Below are 18,476 nucleotides of genomic sequence, written 5' to 3' on the forward strand. Positions count from 1 at the left end.
TAGGAAATCCTGCTTCCACACAATCACTTCTGCCATCGACTTCCCCAAGGACAAATTTTCATCCTCAAATTGTTACCTAAAGCACAAGAGGCATGCAACAGCTGCAGTATGCTTGAGATACTCTGGACTTTCTCGACAAACATTGTCCACTGGCAACAAGGTCAAAATCATGTAATGTAAAACGTGTTAATCGGAATTGGGTATATTCACAGTTACTGTCCCAAGCAGAAAAACAAGTCAATGTTTAGCAGAAATAAATGAAGAAGGGGGGAAGTCTTAAGAGAACCACATCTGGAGAAACAATACAAGAAAGTGTTCTCCTATTAACAGATGGCACAACTGTGGAAGCAGTGTCTTACAGGAACCCCGCTGTGACACAGGGGAAGCAGACAGAGAGCACCGATGATGAAAGCTCACATTCACAGAGTGGCAATTAAGGGTAGCTGTCCCTGTGCCTCAGGAGCTTGACTCCGAGGGACAGAAACACAGGGAGCCTGCTGGTGCCCCAGTCGGAACGCCCCAGGGGCCCCTTCTCCTCACCTCATCCCGCCTCCCACTGTATATAACACCGGGGGTTCCAAGGAGAAGGTGGCTCCCCCAGATTCACCCGCAGAATCCCTACCCAACAGTCAGAACAATATATGGCTGCCGAGCCTACAAAGATACGTCTTAGCAAAGGTGAACACTCAAATACTATATATAGGGTATCCAAGTCATTATAAACATTTAAGAATGTTTAATAGGTATGATGCTGCCAATGTCAGTTATCCCATGTCTGGTACTTTAATGACAAAGACGACAACACAACAAGTGCCAGTTGGACTCCTCAGCCTGAGGAGGGTGCCTTTGGCCCCAGCGCACCGGGTCGCCAGGACGGTGCAGACCTCGCGGTGTGAGACCGGGCTGCCCCACCGGCGCTCCAGGGACCCTTAGCGAGGAGCGCGGCCACCAGGCCCCCCGCCGGCGGCTGCTGCTGGGGCGCCGAGCACCGCCCCGCCGCTCCCGCTGGGCTGACAGGCCGTATTCTGCCGGCTGCCGCGGCACCGGCTGGGGAGAGCTGCAGGGAGCCGGCGGGTCACGGCCTCCAGCACGGGCTGCCCCTGGGGTAAAGGCAAAACACACTAGAGACAGCGGCCGACGCCTGCCAGTCCGCTCAGTGCGGCGGAAAACCGGGAAGCATCCACACGGGAACGGCCCGCGCCCTCCCGCAAGCCGCCGCCGCGACCCCAGCCCCTCGACGGGCGGCCGGCGGCAAGATGGCGCCCCCGCCCCGCCGGCCCCGGACAGGTCCCGCCGCGCATGCGCCCCCCCGGGGAGCTCGGCGGCGTCCTGACGTCAGATGCGCGGTCCCCCGGCAACGGCCGGCGGTCGCGAGGCCGCCGGGAACCCGGAAGCGGCGGGCCAATAGGAGCGAGCGGCGCAGTCAGAGGGGCGGGCTCGGCCCGCGGAGGGCGGTGGCGGCGGCGGCAAAGTAGTCCCGGGAGCCAGCGGCCGGTCTGCGGTGGCGCGACCCGCACTCGGCACAGCGAGGGGAGGCTCGGCCCTAGCGGCGCGCTCGGACTGCGCGGCGGTACCGCGCGGCGGGGGAGATGGCGGCGGACAAGGCAGCGGGTGAGTGCGAGCTAAACCGCCGCGCGCCGCCGTCTACGCCTCAGGCCTGGGCCGCCTGGCGCGGAGGAATACGCTCCCGCGGGGGGCGATGAGTGCCGGCACGTCCCGGGCGGAAGGAGGGAGGCATGGCAGCCTGCTCGGTGCTCTTCCCTTCCGCCAAGGAAGTAGTGCCCCCGCGGCGACAGGGCAGAGCTGCGGGCCGGGGCGGCCGGGGCCGAGGCGCTGGCGGGGCCCGCCGCCCGTGAGCCTGCGTGCTGGCGGGTCACCGAGTGGGCCGTGCGGGGCCGGGGCCTGCCGCGGCCGGGGGCGCTGAGCGGTTACAGCCGCCTGGCCTGCGCGGGCGCTGTTGCGGGGGGGGTGTCTCCCACCGCCGACGCACCACACCGCAAGTTGAACTTCTGGGTTGATCCGTTAAACCGGGGCTCTCGGAAGGCGCTGGGGAGATCCGAGCGCTTCGCCCGGCTGCTTGCGCGCCAGAGTTCGGTCTGATTCCCGCTGAGCTGCCGCTTTGGTTTCGGGAGATGAGTGGGCCGTCCCTAACCTCGGGCCTGAAAAGACACTGTAGAGAGAAACCGACGAGATTACAAAATAAATCATTTTCTGGTAAACACCCGAAATAAATCTCAAGTGCAGTTGCAGCGTAACTCATTAGCGTTTGTAAGCTGCTGCTGCTGGCCCCTCCCGCAGCCTGCCCGGGGGGCAGAAGCCCTGTGTGCAGGGGTCCCCTCCTCGGGGATGGGGAGCAGGGTGGCCTGAGGGGAAGCCAAGGGGATCTGCCTGTGCTGGTCTCCCTCAGCCCACCTTGTTTTTACATGGTGGGAGCATTATTTAAAACTGCCGTAAGCATTTTTCTCCAGATGCTAAATATGAAACTCATCCGCATCTGGAAAAGATTGTGGGAAAAATTGCTGTAGTGCACTGAATGACGTGTAGTAAACTATCCTGGGTTTGTTTATAAGCACTGTGAGCGTCTCCTAAACGATGTGAAAAAAACCGGCATTAAGTTTTTTATAGTTTTTGCTATTGTTCCTGGAAGTGCTGAAGGAACTTTTCAGTTGTACTTTGTTAAAAGAAAAGTATGTGCCCAGATGAAACAAAGATGGGAGCTATGGGAAGATACTCTACATACTGTACTTGTTTGTAGCGGTGAGTTATAAATAACTTTCCCCTGAGAAGTGTTTGCTTTTTATTGTACGGTGTTAAAGAAGTCTAGTGTATTTATACTAGTAGTGGAGTGCTTCATAGAAAAATGTAGTCTTGGTGCCACAAACTGTCATTGTCTTATAAGGGGTGAATACTGACTGGTCTTCATACCCTTCAAGATGCTTTTGGAGCAAGAGTCATGTGATGTGTTCTTCCCCTTCCAAGGAATAGATTATCCCCCTGCCTGCAGAGTTTGGAAATAAAAAATAATTCCAGAGATGCTGTGGTATTCAACAGCACAGTTCATGCATAATGTAATTTATGGGGCCTAGAAGCAAAAGAGCTCGGGAACAGCAGTCCTTGGAGATACAGAGAACAGGTATGAGAAGGCTAATGATTGCAGTCACTCTCTAGGTATCTTCGGGTATGTGTATGTGAGAGATCTGGCTTCTTGTTGCTTACATGGTATTGTGGCAGCAACCCGATGAGGAGAGCAATCTCCCTTTTCAGGTGGCAGACCCATGCTTTTACTTGTTCTCCTCTCATAGAGCCCGTTTTCCCAAAGTTCTGCTGGTCACCGTGATGTAACTTCTCCAGCAGGAACAACTGCCTGCTTGTGCAAACCAAACAAGCTTCCATGACATTGTGTTTCTGCTGCTCAGCCTCAGGATTGCTAACTAGGAAGATAATTTCCTGCCTTGCTGCTTTAGCTTCAAACTCAGTGCAACAGCTTCCTCCAGATCAAAATCTGAGCAGCTGATTTTTACATCCTTTTCCAGGTTGCCCCTTTTGCCCTTCATCGCTAGCCTGACAAATATTAGTTTTAGAGTTGTTCTGTACTTGTGAAAGTTGGACAAAATGAGAAGTTAAATAAACAGATCCATGTGTAAGTGCAGTTTACAGAGAGAAGTTGAGTCCTGTCATTTGTAAAGCAGAGAAACTGCACCGTTTCAGATATTTCAGCTGATGATTGTAGCTACTGTACGGATAGGAGCACATCGGTAGTGACTGGTGTGCCATGTGTTATCCATACCACATGCTTCTGCCAAGAATGCTGAAGATCACTAGATTTGAGTGAACAAGTGGCACGCTGTATTTTTTGCCAGGAAACAATGCACCTACCTGTTTAATTTTCAAATGCCTCAGGAAATATGGAAATAATACTTTACTTGCAAGCACCTGATGTCTATTTGCAGCCAAGAGAGCAAGAGCACTTTTTTCCTCCCCCCCATTTAAGTGGAATTGGAGGGTCGTTTCAATACCTTGTGCCAGCCAGCTTTTAGATGACTCCTGTCTGTGAAATCTCTTGATAATAAAGATCAGCTGAAGCAGTAGATCCTAGTCGAAACAAGAGTGGCAGAATTGCAGTAGATTAGAAAGACCTTTAGCTCTTCGACAGGTTTCAAGTGTGTTTGAGCAAAAAGGACAGAGTAGCCAAAGCATTTTTTTTTCCCCAAAGCAAAGGGCTATGCTGTGAACTGTCAGCTGAACTTTAGTTTTATTCTTTCTGGATAAACTTCCAGCTCAGGTTTTGCAAATCTGCTTTGTTTGTTGAGTCATAGTAGTTGCAGTTAATCAGGTTGCAGCCCTAAAACTGGCTTTATAGGAGAAGGAACAGCTCTGTTTTCGCCTATCATCCCCAGTTTAATTTTGGGTTTTTTTAATGTACCAGCAGACTTAGAGACAGTGAAATCTGTGGACTTGTCCTGATGTTTCCCTAGAAGTATATCAAACAGCTATGTAAGTAGTGCTTTTATTACACAACTTAGGTAAACCAAAGAGACTGTTGTCCTTCAACTGAAGATGTTTTACTTCAGGAGTCAGGCTTCCATAAGCCCCAGATTCATTGGAGATGCTTGTTTTACAAACTTGCGTACAATGGCAGTCCTCAGTAATGCACTCGGTAGCTGCTGGCACTGAGCTAGGCAAGCCTGTACATGAGGGACTTCTTGACCAGGTTGAGTGTTATCAACTTCAAAAGTTCTAGAGTCTCAAGTCTCTCCGCTATGGTTACTTTTACTAACATAATCTGAAAGGCACGCTGAGCAAGTAAGGCAGGTAACGTAACAGTGTCAAAGTTTGAGGGAAGGCGTGTTTGCTTATTTGCTGCTGTTCTAGAGGTGCTTGGAGGGTGATAGCTTGCTGTTCAGCTGTACAACCACAAGATTTAGAGCAGGAATCAGATCTAGTCTATATTTAGCTTGAAGGAGAGATGATGCTTGCTCCTTTCCTCTTGCTGTGGAAAACCTTGGCACATCAAAAATTTTCTGAGCTTTTTTGTGTTTTTATTTTCTCTCCTGGCTTTCCCTTTCGAGGAAAAGGCAGTGCAGGTGGTGTTGATCAATGCCTCATGCGCAGCCAGAGTTTATAGCAGGTGCGTGCTGTTCTGTAGCCCCTGAGTATCCACCCCTCCTGAGTACTAAAATTGCTGAATCCTGAATTTTATCTAAATCACAGTGGGTTACTTTGACTTGTAGGTGTAAGGTGTAAGATTGTTGAGATTGTAAAATCTCGATTTTGTCGGCATCTTGATGCAGGATGATAGTCTTTACAGCTCTTGCTCAAATGTGTTATTGCATAGGGCAATGGAAGGGATCTCGCTGTCTTCCCAGAAACAATCTGTGGTAAAAGCTTATTAGATTGATTACTGCTTATGAAGAAGTCTTTAATTAGGAATTGTTTTAACTTGGACAGGGAGCTCAAGGACAACTGTAGCGAACAGGTGGTGTTTATCCTGAGCCCCCTGAATATGCAAGGTGTGGGCAGGACCATCCAGACAATAAGTACTGTGTGCAGCTCTGTCATGACAGTAACTTCACCATGCTTGGCATCTGGCTGACATCCCTGGCGTGTGTGAAGCTTACAAGTCATGAGACGGTGCATGTCTGCACTTGGCATAAACTTAAAAGTTTGCATACACTAGGTATGTAAACTGGTTTTGTTTCTCACTGAGTATAAAGATGGGCAGGCTGCGGGACTGGGCCAGCAGCCTCACCTATGGGTGGATGCAGCGCACAGGAATCTCCCAGTTACTGAGAGACTCCTGGCACAGGCTTCCCAGCCAGAGTGTGGGCCTGGATGGTGTTATTGAAGCAGTAACTGGTGGTGTGTCCTTTTCCTAGTCTCTGTAACACTTTGCAGTAATGATTTGATGCTTCGCTGCTATTAGTCTTTTATTGTATTGTGCATAATAACTGTTTCCTTTTGTCATACTGCATGCTGTTTTCCCCTTGTTGTAATATAATCAACTGCATTTACTCTTGTATTTGATTTGGAGTCCATTTTTGCTTGGTATCCAGTCAGTCAGCAAAACACAAGCACAAACTATGAATAGATTACTAAGTCTGCTTTATTCTTACTGTGAATGTTAATTGATGAATCTTCTGAGGTTTGGTTGCCCCTTACTGTTGTTGTTTATCTTATACTTGTAAATTTTCCTAGTCATTAGCAGATGATACAGTTATATTGGTGATGATGGGGAATGGTTTTTGCAATGGGGCTCACAAATAAGTGTTTTCATTTGTTCAAAGTGAAAACAAAATTAGCAGAGTTTATGACATCTGTGTATTTTAGGGAAGAGAAAGAAGGCATTGAATTTACAACTATTAAGATAGCAAAAGGTAGGTTAGAGCAAAGTTTCCACTGTGAAATTCAAGAAATAATTTTCTGTAGGAGTGAAAAGCATTGCTAGTATAAAAAAGGCTTTGTTTCAAAAACATTAAATGATTTTTGTATGTTCTGGTACATGAGTTAATGCTTCTAGAAATAAACTCTCTGGTGTTGTGGTTGTGTGGTGTTTTGGATTTTTTTTTTTTTCCCCTCTAGTAGTTTGTGTTCAGTACAAGGAAGTGTCTTGTGGGATTTTTGTCAGCTGCTTTGACATGCAGTGTCTGTACTGTGGTTTTTAATGCAACTTCACCGAATTCTTAATTACGTGATGACAGAAGGTTTCAGTAGGCTCCTTTCTGAAAAATATGCTCAATAGTGACTGAAAGGTAAAATGTTAGGAATTCTATGTAACAGAAATTGAAGATAATTAAAACCTTATTATACTGCTGTATAAATGCACTGTCGTAATTGCTACATGCTCTTCCTGTCTTAATCTGGAAAAGGACATAGTAGAATTGGAGAAGATTCTGGGGAAAAACATGAGGAAGATGCAGAATAAACTGTGTCTGCTTACCTCAGAAGAGAGATGATTCAAAGAAAGCTCTGTACGATCAGGAGTGAGGCTGAAAAGGTGAATAGGCAGCATTTTTTCATGTCTTGCGGTGTAATCACTAGAGAGCGTTTGATGGAGTATATTGAAGACTATCAAAGTATAGAGAGCTTTAAAAAAATATATCAGGTCTGTCAGTGATTATTAACAAAGATGGTTCGAATGCAGCCTCTTATTTAGGGAGATTTGCTCTCCCAAAGCAGGGAGCGGGGTGGAAGTTCCAGTGTTTATTGTGGGTTTTATGTTGTTCCCTAAAGCATCCCTTGCTTGTTGTTTAGGAAGCAGCATACAGGATGCATGGGTTATTATTTAACGCAGTGTGGTACTTATTTTATGATGTGTGGCCTTCACTGGTAATTTTTGTGCAAATAAAGACAATCCTAGTATGTGATTGCAGCTTCAAAGAGAATTGGCAATGCATTTTAGATTTAACTTGCAGGACTTTGGTTATTGGTTGAGCACAGTAATATACCTAGGGTTATTTGTATTTGTGTGTTATGGAGAGAAATTCACCAGGTGAAATTTAGTAGGTGAAACCTGAGGTGTTTTAGTGTAGTAGGGAGGCAGTGCTGCAGTTGTCTGGAAGGTTACTTGTACTGGCAGGAGGATCTTGAAAATGGGAAGAAACAAAATTTTAAAGCTGAATAGGTGTCATCCATCTGCAAACTTTCTTGTAATCTTCTGTCCACTTTACAGATCAAGGTACTGAGAAACATGAAGGAGCAGGTACTTCTGGGATTACTGATCAGGAAAAGGAATTGTCGAGCAGTGCGTTACAAGCTTTTCTGGTAAGACAAAGCCAAATGTTGAGGCATCTAATTTACCACATAACTGCTAAGTGTGCTAAAACAGGAAAAATAATTGTATAAGCCCAGTTGCAAATGTATTAACAGGATGATACAGCAAAAGTAGTGCTAGTTGTGTTATAAAGCCAGCATGTACATTTTCTATCTGCTCTGATCTGAGAAAACTGAAAGGGGTACTTAAATATAGCACGCAAGAGTGAGTGTGTTTAATCTTGATTCTCAAAACTTCACAGCCTTAAAAGCTGTATAATGAGTTAATTAGAAGAAGCAGGCTGCTTTTCTGTGTCAGCATTGGAAATGCGTGATCTCTCTGAAGAATTAATCTCTTGAAGGTAAAAATGTGTTAAAGGGTTTAAAAGAACAACATGTATTTAAAAAGCACCAGCCAAACAAACTTTATTTTAGCATCTTGCTGTGTTCTTTCACGAAAAGCATTGTATACTGTTCTGTCACATAGCATTAAAATATATTCTTCAATGCATAAAACCTACAGGCATTATTTATTACCTGTTTTGAGTTTCTTGGAAGATTTTTGTAATTTTTTTTTTGTCTGTGTGTTAGAATTCAGGTACCAGTGTTTCTGTTTACTTCTGTCTTTGTAGTGTCTCCTAATTTTATTTAGTGCAGCAAGTGACAGGAATGATAATTGCTTTTCCTTTCAGTTGTTGTATCTCTGTCTCCACAATGCCTTACATAATTCAGTTTTGGATGTGCCTTTTGAGATACCTGCTTGTATGTTTCCCTCATTACTTTTGTTTTGTCTGGAGTGTTGTTACAAGAAGTGCATGTAGTTGGTCCTTAAGCTGACAGCAGCTGATGATGTTCACTGATGGCATCTTCAGTGCTTTCTGGCTCACTCTTTTTCAATAACTTTTTTGCTCATTGGCATTTGATCCTGAGAACTGAAGGCACATGAAAGGGTCATCTGATTTCTGCTTTGCCCGAAGATCTACATGCCAAAAATACTTTTGATCTGCTGACGACTTCATCTTTTAGTTTTATACTGGTCCAGTGTATCTTGTTTTTTCTTGCTTTAAGAGCTCCCTAAATTCACAGAGTTGTGAGGTGGTGACATATGTGAGCAGAATTAATTTGGTACCTTGTTTGCCAATTTTGCTTGCTGTTGAGCTGCTGTAAATAGCTTTGTGGACTGCCTTGCACACTGCTTTATTATACTGCACTTTCAATTTCAGTCTTGATAGAATTACTGTAAAATTGTATATTATATTCTAGATCTTGTCTAGTAGAGTGGTGTAAAGGACTTTCAGCTGAGGAAAAACATCACAAAATAAGCTGAGCATTTAAGGGGGTTGAAGGCTTTTACTCCAGCTGTGGTCAGAAGCCTTGTGGCTGTGATCTGAAAGCTACTCCTGTTAGAAGAGAAGCTCTGAGTGTGAATGCATGAAGAAAATCATTGGGAGATGAAGTGTCTCAGTTAAAGAGTATGCCAACAGTTGAGCTGCAAGACCCTGTGTTTATGATCACTAGGCGATCCATGCTGTTGTCACACGTTGATGATTTATGGAAATATGCGTGTCAATGTCCTGCTACCTCCCTCTGTAAACTGTGTAACTATGCTTACACGGGAGACTGAAGGAACTGGGATAGTTCTGTTGAAAGTATCTGCAGAATGGTAGCTTTCTGGGGAAGAACAGAAGGACTACAGAAGCTTTCTCTGTTTTAATTCTTCCCTTAATAAAGGAAGTTAGAAATTAATATGCTTACATGACTGACCGGATAGGAAGTAACCCTGGTATGAAAGTGGTGAAGGTGATTATTTCTGTATGGGAATTGAACAGTAGAAAATGAAGGATCATTTAGGCTTAACATAGCTGAAAGAGCCTGGAGTTCTCTTTCGTTCCTTGATGCCACTAAATTCCTCCTGCACAAACACAGAAAAGACTAAAACTGAAAGCAGAAAGAGGTGAGCCATTCTGAAGTCCTTGCTTATTCCTGGGGTCAAAGAAAGGGATTTGATGATTAAATCGCATCTCAGAGGAGCATCATGTTTGGATCCTAGTTTCTATTTAGGCATGCCTAGGTGATTGAATACTTCATTCAACAGGTAAAGCTCGTAAAAGGTACTATTTAAAGCCGTGCTGGGAAAATGACACCTTCTTTTTCCAACTTGTCTTAAGCTGACTTCCACAGGCTAAATTGCAACTCATAGTCTCTCCAGATGAAGAATAAATATAAAATGATGGGCTGGGACTTATGTGAGCAACCACTCCAGATGAAGAATAAATATAAAATGATGGGCTGGGACTTACGCGAGCAACCGCAGCCACTCAGTGTACATGTGATGGGGAAAGATTACAAAAACGGAGGAAGTAAAGAATCTTGAAACTCAAAATAATATGATGAAGAGAAATCAGATTAACACTTCATGGGATTTCATCACCTACTTCATTTGTCCTTCCTCCACAAAATGCTTTTTGAAGTTTGGATATGACTGCAACTTTTAGAGTTAACATCTCATACATATTAATCGCCATAAACAGTGAAGTATGGGTGTAGACATTTGGTTTGCTTCACTTGCTGCTGGTAAAGGGAGTACTACTTTGCTCTCTAAACTTAAAGAGGATACAGGCTTTAAAACTTAGTAGCCTGCTAGTTTAAACCTTTTATCTTCTAATGCATGTTTTTGGTATGTGTGCGATTTCCAGGCTGGGAACTATGATACTTGTTTACAACACCTAAATACCCTTCAAGACATAAACAAAGATGACTACAAAATAACTTTGAATACTGCTGTTGCCGAGTTCTGTAAAAGTAACCAGACTACAACAGATAATTTGAGGCAAACCCTTAACCAGCTGAAGAACCAGGTAATGCAAACATATCAGCATGGTATTTTCGAGTACTGTGAACGGTGGCGAGATCTTCCAGTGAAACAGGTTCTGCCCCTTGTCCCCTAGATTTAATAAAGGAATAAGATAAGTAGCATTGCTTTTAAACCTCTGAGTCTGTTTAATCATTTAGGGTGCTGATTTTATAGTTACGTTTGTAGTTATTGTTGAAATTGAGCTGAAGCTGAAATGTTTCAGAGATTATAACTGTAGAAAGACCTGTTACATTTCTTCAATAGAAGGTTCCTTAACCTGAAATAGTTTGTGAAATGATAAAAAAGTGAAAATGTTACTTTACTACTCAATTTCAGAACGATTTCATTGTCTTTTTTTCTTTTCTGGATTTATGTGGAACAACAATGAAGTTTATTAGCTTATAACTCTTACTGACCTATCTTTAGACAGATTAATACCTTTGGATTAAAAAAACCAAACTGGACACTGTTTAAAATCATAGGTATTGAAAGTTTAATGAAACAAGTGGGTTTTCTTTCAGGTTCACTCTGTCGTTGAAGAAATGGATGGTCTAGATGACGTTGAGAATAGTATGCTGTACTACAATCAAGCTGTTATTTTGTATCATCTGCGTCAGTATACTGAGGCTATATCAGTTGGGGAGAAGTTGTACCAGTTCATAGAGCCTTTTGGTATGTAGACAAAAAGAAGAGTTTTGCTCATGCAGTAACTACAGAAAGATCATTCAGTCTTTCTCACTGTCAGACAAGTGATTCGTAATTTGCCTAATACGGTTCTGAAAAAGTGAGTTTTCAGTAAGTAAAATGCTTTTACTTGTATTAAGACCAATAATTGAATTTGGGGGGAAGGTATTTCAGAGACATTTAGCAGACAAGTGTAATGAAACAAATGGGTTTTTAACAACTTTAAAAGGTATTTCTGTAAATAATATGTACAAGCTAATGAAATTATTTAAAATCTAGTATTTTGAGCCATCATACAATTTCATAGGTGGGTATGTATTTGTCAGGGCACTCACATTTTTAAATACCTTCATTAGGTCATATGTAATGATATGTGCTCATATCTGAATATAAAGTCTGCAGCTTTTATGAGCTATGGCAGCCCATGTAGTGGAATTGCCATACCTGTATGAAATAAAATTCAACAAAGCTTACAAAGTTAGAAGTGGTAAGGCTGAAAGATGTATGTGTCTCAATAAATTAAATAAATGCTACTGTATTTCTCCTTCAATTCCTCTTGGTTTTCAGTATGCCTATTTGGGGCTTATTCTGTGAAGCCAGCCAAGCAGAGATGTGTTTATATGGAATCCTTTCAAGTTCTATGGGATTCTACTTATGCATATGGCTCTGTCTGTTTAGATGCTGAATCTTGGGTGCTGATCTGCTTAGACCAACTTTCGAAGTCTATAAACATAAAATACATGTTAAGCTGGTTTTAGTCTATGCTTTTATGCTGGTGCTGTTTGAATTAATTACCTTTTTTTTAAAGTATATGTACTTATCTATGTTGTGTAGATGTCTGTGTTTTTTTCTTATGAAATATATTATTTTTTCTCATAATGTTGCGTAGATGCACTTCACAGTCAATTTTTTTTTTTTTTTTTTTCCTTCGGTCATGTTTGGAAAGACTGGTACTAGAGCTGTAAAACCACTTTTACTTCTTTGCTTTATACAGAAGAGAAGTTTGCCCAGGCTGTGTGCTTCTTGCTTGTAGACTTATACCTTCTAACTTACCAAGCTGAGAAAGCCTTGCATCTGCTTGCTGTTCTGGAAAAAATGATTTCACAGGGCAATAATAACAGCAAGAATGGAAAAAATGAGGTAAGCTTCAAATCATATGAATGCCACTAAGTCTTCACCAGAAGTATGCTTTCACTGAATCCAAATTTACTCTTTTAAAATACTCTTGAATTATAGAACTATGTTATATCACCTGTAACTTCAGACAGCAACTTATACATGTTAGTAACTGAGGTAATTGTATACAGCAGCAGTTTATTCCCGCTCTTTCACACTTTTCTCTTACTCCCAGGGAGCTAAGAAGTGTTTCTTGAGTCAGAGACTTGCATTGGAAAAACAGTTGTCTTCAGAGTCAAATATATTTTATTTTTTTTTTCCTTGTTTGCCTTGGTTTATGACCATATGTGACCCTAAATTTGAAAGGGAAGTTGATGTCAGAGAGGGATTGCAATTGCATACCATAGTATAGGAAATCAAGCATCTTTTTTACATAGTATACGAAAGTATGAGGCATTCTTTCAAATTATATTTTTTTTCTACGTGTCTTCTGTAAAAATCAGTAGAACAAGTAGTGGCTTGGAAGTGGGGGAAAAAGACACTTCAGTCTTTTCCTGTTGATGGGATGTCACACTTCCGATGAAACATTTTATCTTTAAGTATATCATAATTCTACTGGAAAAAATATTAGTGTCTCTAGAAAGCACATATCATCCTTCTGGATGAGAGAATTCTTAAAATACCTCAACTGCAGAGCAACACAGCATAACACTAATGTTAATATAAAATGCTCTTCATAGGCTGGTATGGTTGTTAATGGATTTTGATTGTTACAAGTTACAGTATTTGGTGGGATGTGTATTTTTTGACTATTAAATACTTCTTTATGTGAGATCGATAAAAATAGCTTATGAAGGAATGTGTAAACTGAATTTAAGAGGTGACTACTAATAACACTTCCTTTTTTTGTTTGACAGTCAGGTAATAATACAAATAAAGATTCCTCAAATCAAAAAGCTGAAAGTGGAGCTTTGATAGAAGTTGCTAAATCTAAGATACATCAGGTAGGTGTCTGCATATTATTTATGTAAGAACAGTAGTTCAAGTTTTTCTTAAAACTGAGTACCGTCTCCTTCAAATTTAGTTTGGCATGAATTGTCATACCGTGTGTCTCCTTGAATTTCATGTTGCAAAGCAAGAGAGGGAATTTATTTAACTCTTCCTTTTTGTACAGCAAAAACTGACCTAACAGAACCCCCCCACACCTGTTTCAGTCTCTGCAGTTCATCATAATTTTTTTAAACTGCAATTAGCTGCATTGACCTTTTATCTGTTAGACCTCCAACAGTCTAAATGAGCCGAGGTTTTATTTCACTGTTGTGGTTTAACCCCAGCCAGCAACTAAGCACCACGCAGCCACTCACTTGCTCCCCTGTCAGGATGGGGGAGAGAATCGGAAGAGTGAAAGTGAGAAGACTCATGAGTTAGATAAAGACAGTTTAGGAAGTAAAGCAAAAGTTATGCATGCAAGCAAAGCAAAACAAGGAATTCATTCGCTGCTTCCCATCAGCAGGCCAGTATTCAGCCGTCGCCAGGAAGGCAGGACTTCATCACGTGTAACGGTTACTTAGGAAGACAAGTGCCATCACTCTGAATGTCCCTCCCCTTCCTCCTTCTTCTCCCAGCTTATATACTCAGCGTCACGTTCCATGGTATGGAATATCCCTTTGGCTAGTTCAGGTCAGCTGTCCTGGCTGTGTCCCATCTTAATTTCTTGTGCCCCTCCAGCCCTTTCACTGGCAGGGCATAAGAAACTGAGAAGTCCTTGACTTAGTATAAACATAACCTAGCAACAGCTAAAAATGTCAGTGTGTTATCATCGTTATTCTCACACCAAATCTAAAACACAGCGCTGCACCAGCTACTAAGAAGAAAATTAACTGTATCCCAGCTGAAACCAGGGCAACTGTACTGTTCTGTGGAAGAATATGTGAAGAAACGAAGTGCTTCTCTATCAGCATTCACTTACTGGCATTTTCAGTTTAGTAGGTAAATGTCTGGGATTAAGAGGTTAGGTTATTTTAATTGTCATTTTAATTGCTAGTATCTGTTTAAATATAGAGTAGCTGTTGACCACTGAACAAAATGTGCATCTGCTTGCTGTAAATACGAAGCCTATAGATTTGCTGTTGCAAGTCTGAATAGAATTTCTTTCTTGGGAAGGCTTTTTGAACAGCTTTTTACTACCTATTTTTAAGATGTATATAAAATATTCTGTAATAAATCTCTAGATGTATGGTTCATCTTGCAAACCTGCACAAGTTACTGTTTTTTAATTTAAGCAATTTAATTTTTTAACAGTATAAGGTGAGAGCCTATATCCAGATGAAGTCACTAAAAGCTTGCAAAAGGGAGATCAAGTCTGTTATGAATACAGCTGGGAATGTAAGTATTCTAAAGGCTGTTGTTTTTCTAGTCCAGATATGTTCTCTATTAAAATTTCTGATGTCATTGGTGGTTTAAATGGGTTCATAAAAGATTAATTCTGGGATATGCAGGTTTTTTGGGTTTTCCTTTTTGCTGAAGTTTTTTGGAGGCTTACCTCTTGCTAGAAAGCAGTTTCTTTTTTTATATATAGGAGTACTCAACTCAGAATTGTGTCTAACATCCCAGATAATTTTTACATTAACTGAGGAGCAGGGGGAATGGGAGGAGAGCACTTCCCTTTTTGTTGCCAGTCTTGACAGCCACTAGTTTGGCAGAAATCCTTCTGGATCATGAGCTGTCTTGGCAGACCGGAAGATCGCAGCCCAGGAGGCAGTTGTTGAACTCCACAGGGAGGGAAGCTTGGGGAGGAGTGTAATAGAAGACAGGTTGGAGAAAGATCCTCTTAAACGCAAAGGAGATCCTCTGCACTTAGCCATTGCCATGACAGAGTTCTCTAGAAGAACGCTGGGGGTTTGAGCGGTAACGAAGTATGTGTAGTTTTGTAGTTCAGAGGAGGTGAATGTTAATCACGTGCTCACCAAAGAAATGCTGCTTCTTGAAAGTATTAGGGCCTAGCCCATGTATTTTTAAAATGACAGCAGAGGCAAGCTGTTTGAGTGATTTAACACTAGCGGTAGAAATCGTAAAACAAGAGATTATTAACTATTATTTTCTCCTTCACAGTCAGCTCCTTCTCTCTTTCTTAAGAGCAATTTTGAATATTTGAGGGGCAATTACCGTAAAGCGGTCAAACTTTTAAACAGTGCAAACATTGCTGAACATCCAGGCTTCATGAAAACAGGTAAAATAGAAAAAAAACCTTTATCCTGCAAGTGCTTAAATGTATAGTATAATAGGACTACTTGTTGATCTTAATTTTAAGCATTTTAATGATTACTTGATGGAGGAGACCCTGAATGTCATGGTTTATATGCTGAATACGTCGTTCTTGTTGTGCTTCTTCACATAACACTGTTGAGTTTTTCATTTAATGTTGTTCTAGACAATGCAGCACTTGTCTGAAAGCGGATTTGTGAAAGTGTAAATGTAATGTTTGCAAGGCTCATATTTGGGTCTGTAAATCGAGACATGAAACAAAAGGCAACATACTAGATCTAGAAATGAGATTTCAGGCTGTACTCAGAGGAGACTACAGCAGTTGTAACGATGTTTGTAGGAGAAATGTGAATGTTTCATGAAGTGTTAAAGTGTGACTTGTATGCCATTTTAAGTTACTTTTATGTCTTGAAGGTATATGTGTGTAGACATGCACAGAAATGTAACAGCACAAAAGTGTGTATAACTTTTTAGATACATTAATATACTATAAATATATATGCTGTGTATATATACACTGTATATGGTGTTATTTAAATATATTTGAGATTTTAGTTGACTGTTTAAAACATTAGCTGAAAAGTACAGAGAGAACCTGTACACAAGAACCCTTTGTCTTGTGTCAGTAGGGAGTTAGGATTTCAAAAAATACTTGTACTGTAAAACTACAGAATTTCTTTACTACTTTGTTCAATGTTGGGGGTTTTTTTGATAGTATTCCTAATTTCTTGTGCTGTAAGATCTTTTACCTAGTAGATATTGCAGCATAGATTGGAATTAGAAGTCATAGAGTTGGCCCTCTGAGTAAATTTTTTAAACTTCTGTGTTTACAGGTAAGTTTCATAGAAAACATTCAGAATACTTGCCATAATACCTATTCTGGCATATTCTCACACTTCTTTTAGAATTTACTGTAACTTCTATATCTGACAGCTTATATGCCTAAAGTTCTCTTTATAACTTAAATTATTCTGGGAAGTTTTACTTTCATGTAACTTTTTTGCACAGTAGAATGTTCACTTGACAGACATCCTAGGTTACAATTAAAATAATGTCTGGCTAATTTGTTAATGGTCTGTTTCTTGGTGGTTTGGATTTTTAGGGTGGGGTTTTTTTTCTTTTTTTTTTTTATCAATAGTAACCCTGTAAAGCTTCAGTTACCAGCAGATAAGTCAAAAGTTTAATTTTCTGTCCTTTATTTTTTAGAAGGAACTTTTTACAGTGTTACCTGAACATGATATGTTTAGGAAGGAGGGTGTATTTCCTGCTTGTATGATTAGGTTGACATATTTGTTTATTTTATAAAACGTAGGCAGGTAAAATCATTTGAGAATTTCCTTTTTACAAGAGCCATCTGTTAGAAAACTTGGAGTGCCTGCATGCTCAGTTCTATGAAATCCTCCAGGTGAACTTACTTCAACTCGCAGTCTGTCGAAATTGGCTTTACCACTGGCTCTTCTATAATATGGTGCACAAAACCTGGAAATCTGTGGCTGTTTATATATAGGGCATTTCAGGTCAACTGTCCAAGAGAAATAGAATGGTATGCAGAAATGTAAGTTATTAAAATGCTTGTGAGGCAGGGACATAACTGCATAATCCATGAACATCTCACTGAAGAACATGTTTAATAATAGACTACCATAGTATGCTGACCCATGAGAGAGTGGTAGGAGTATTTAATGGGTTCAGTAACATTTTTCAGTTTATGAAAATGGTCATTTGCTCTTCTCTCAGGTGAATGCTTAAGGTGTATGTTCTGGAATAATCTTGGCTGCATCCACTTTGCAATGGGAAAGCACAATTTAGGAATTTTTTACTTTAAAAAAGCCTTGCAAGAAAACGATAATGCATGTGCACAGCTAGGAACGGGCAGCACAGATCCAGGTAAGACTTTTAAGAGATCAAAATAGTTGGTGGAAGAGGGGTGAGTGAATCAAGAAAATAGAGGATAGAAACTTTCAGTAATTATCAGCAAAACTCATGTTCCGTCTCTTTGCAGAGGAGCATAAGGAGGGTGAGAATTTTGATTGTAGCTTGATTTCAAAGTATAGTTGCAGTTGCCAGAAATAATGATGATGAAATATGTTCTCTTTTTTGTGGTTTTCTTTGACGTGCTATGGGGCTTGGGCAATTACTTCTCTCTTGTTTATATAGTCTTTGGCCATCAGTCAGGGAGATATGACAAAATAAAGTCTGTGACCTATTATGCATCATTAAAGGTATTATTTATAGTCCTGCTGACAGTGGGTGCAATCATCAGAACTTGAAGGATGTGGATGTTTTTGTTTTGGGGTTTTTTTAACTTCAAAGACATAGAAAATGTGGAGTGAAATACTGTTAAATTAACATTTGGAAGATGGTGTTTTTCTCAAACTTTCTTACTGAACAATTCCCAGACTTGTAGGAGAAATGTTCATTGTTTCATTTTATGTTTAGTTTTACTCATCTGTTTTTGTAGTAAGTATACAAAAGACAGAAAATAAACATTATAGTAAGTTTTCTTGCTTTGATTAATAATACCTAAGGGTTTTTTCTCTTCCAAGTAAATGATTTCATGATGAAGTGATAATTTTTTTCATTTCTTGTTTTCTTTAAAATCTAGTTATGATCACACGTTTTATTGTTTTCCCTATCCCTCCCCTGGCCCTGTACCTCAGTGCAGTCTTAGGTACCAGCGTGAAAACAGAAAATGTTTTATGCTTGTTAACAGCAAGGTGGTTTTCTTCTAGAATTTATATGTGTACAAAGATGTGTATTCTCACAAACTTGAGATTCGATATTATTATTTAACATTTAGCTTGAGTAA

General features: G+C 41.0%; 1 protein-coding gene across 2 annotated transcripts in view; it reads left to right on the plus strand.

Moving 5' to 3' along the window:
- The first annotated feature begins 1,413 nt into the window (after positions 1-1,413).
- The window catches only part of CNOT10 (CCR4-NOT transcription complex subunit 10), a 36,449-nt gene continuing 19,386 nt past the window's right edge, over positions 1,414-18,476 (plus strand). Inside the window, exons 1-9 of one of the 2 annotated variants that reach the window (XM_005242260.4) lie at positions 1,414-1,611; positions 7,670-7,761; positions 10,446-10,607; positions 11,125-11,275; positions 12,282-12,427; positions 13,321-13,407; positions 14,705-14,788; positions 15,515-15,632; positions 17,405-17,554. In XM_005242260.4, the coding sequence (XP_005242317.1) occupies positions 1,590-1,611; positions 7,670-7,761; positions 10,446-10,607; positions 11,125-11,275; positions 12,282-12,427; positions 13,321-13,407; positions 14,705-14,788; positions 15,515-15,632; positions 17,405-17,554 (1,012 nt within the window). In that variant the 5' untranslated portion in view covers positions 1,414-1,589. Of the gene's footprint in view, positions 1,612-2,382; positions 2,758-7,669; positions 7,762-10,445; positions 10,608-11,124; positions 11,276-12,281; positions 12,428-13,320; positions 13,408-14,704; positions 14,789-15,514; positions 15,633-17,404; positions 17,555-18,476 lie in introns of those variants that run through there. The other variant, XM_027793594.2, reaches the window with a different exon arrangement.

This window comes from Falco peregrinus, chromosome 5 (genome assembly GCF_023634155.1).
Source record: "Falco peregrinus isolate bFalPer1 chromosome 5, bFalPer1.pri, whole genome shotgun sequence".
Classification (NCBI taxonomy): Eukaryota; Metazoa; Chordata; class Aves; order Falconiformes; family Falconidae; genus Falco; species Falco peregrinus.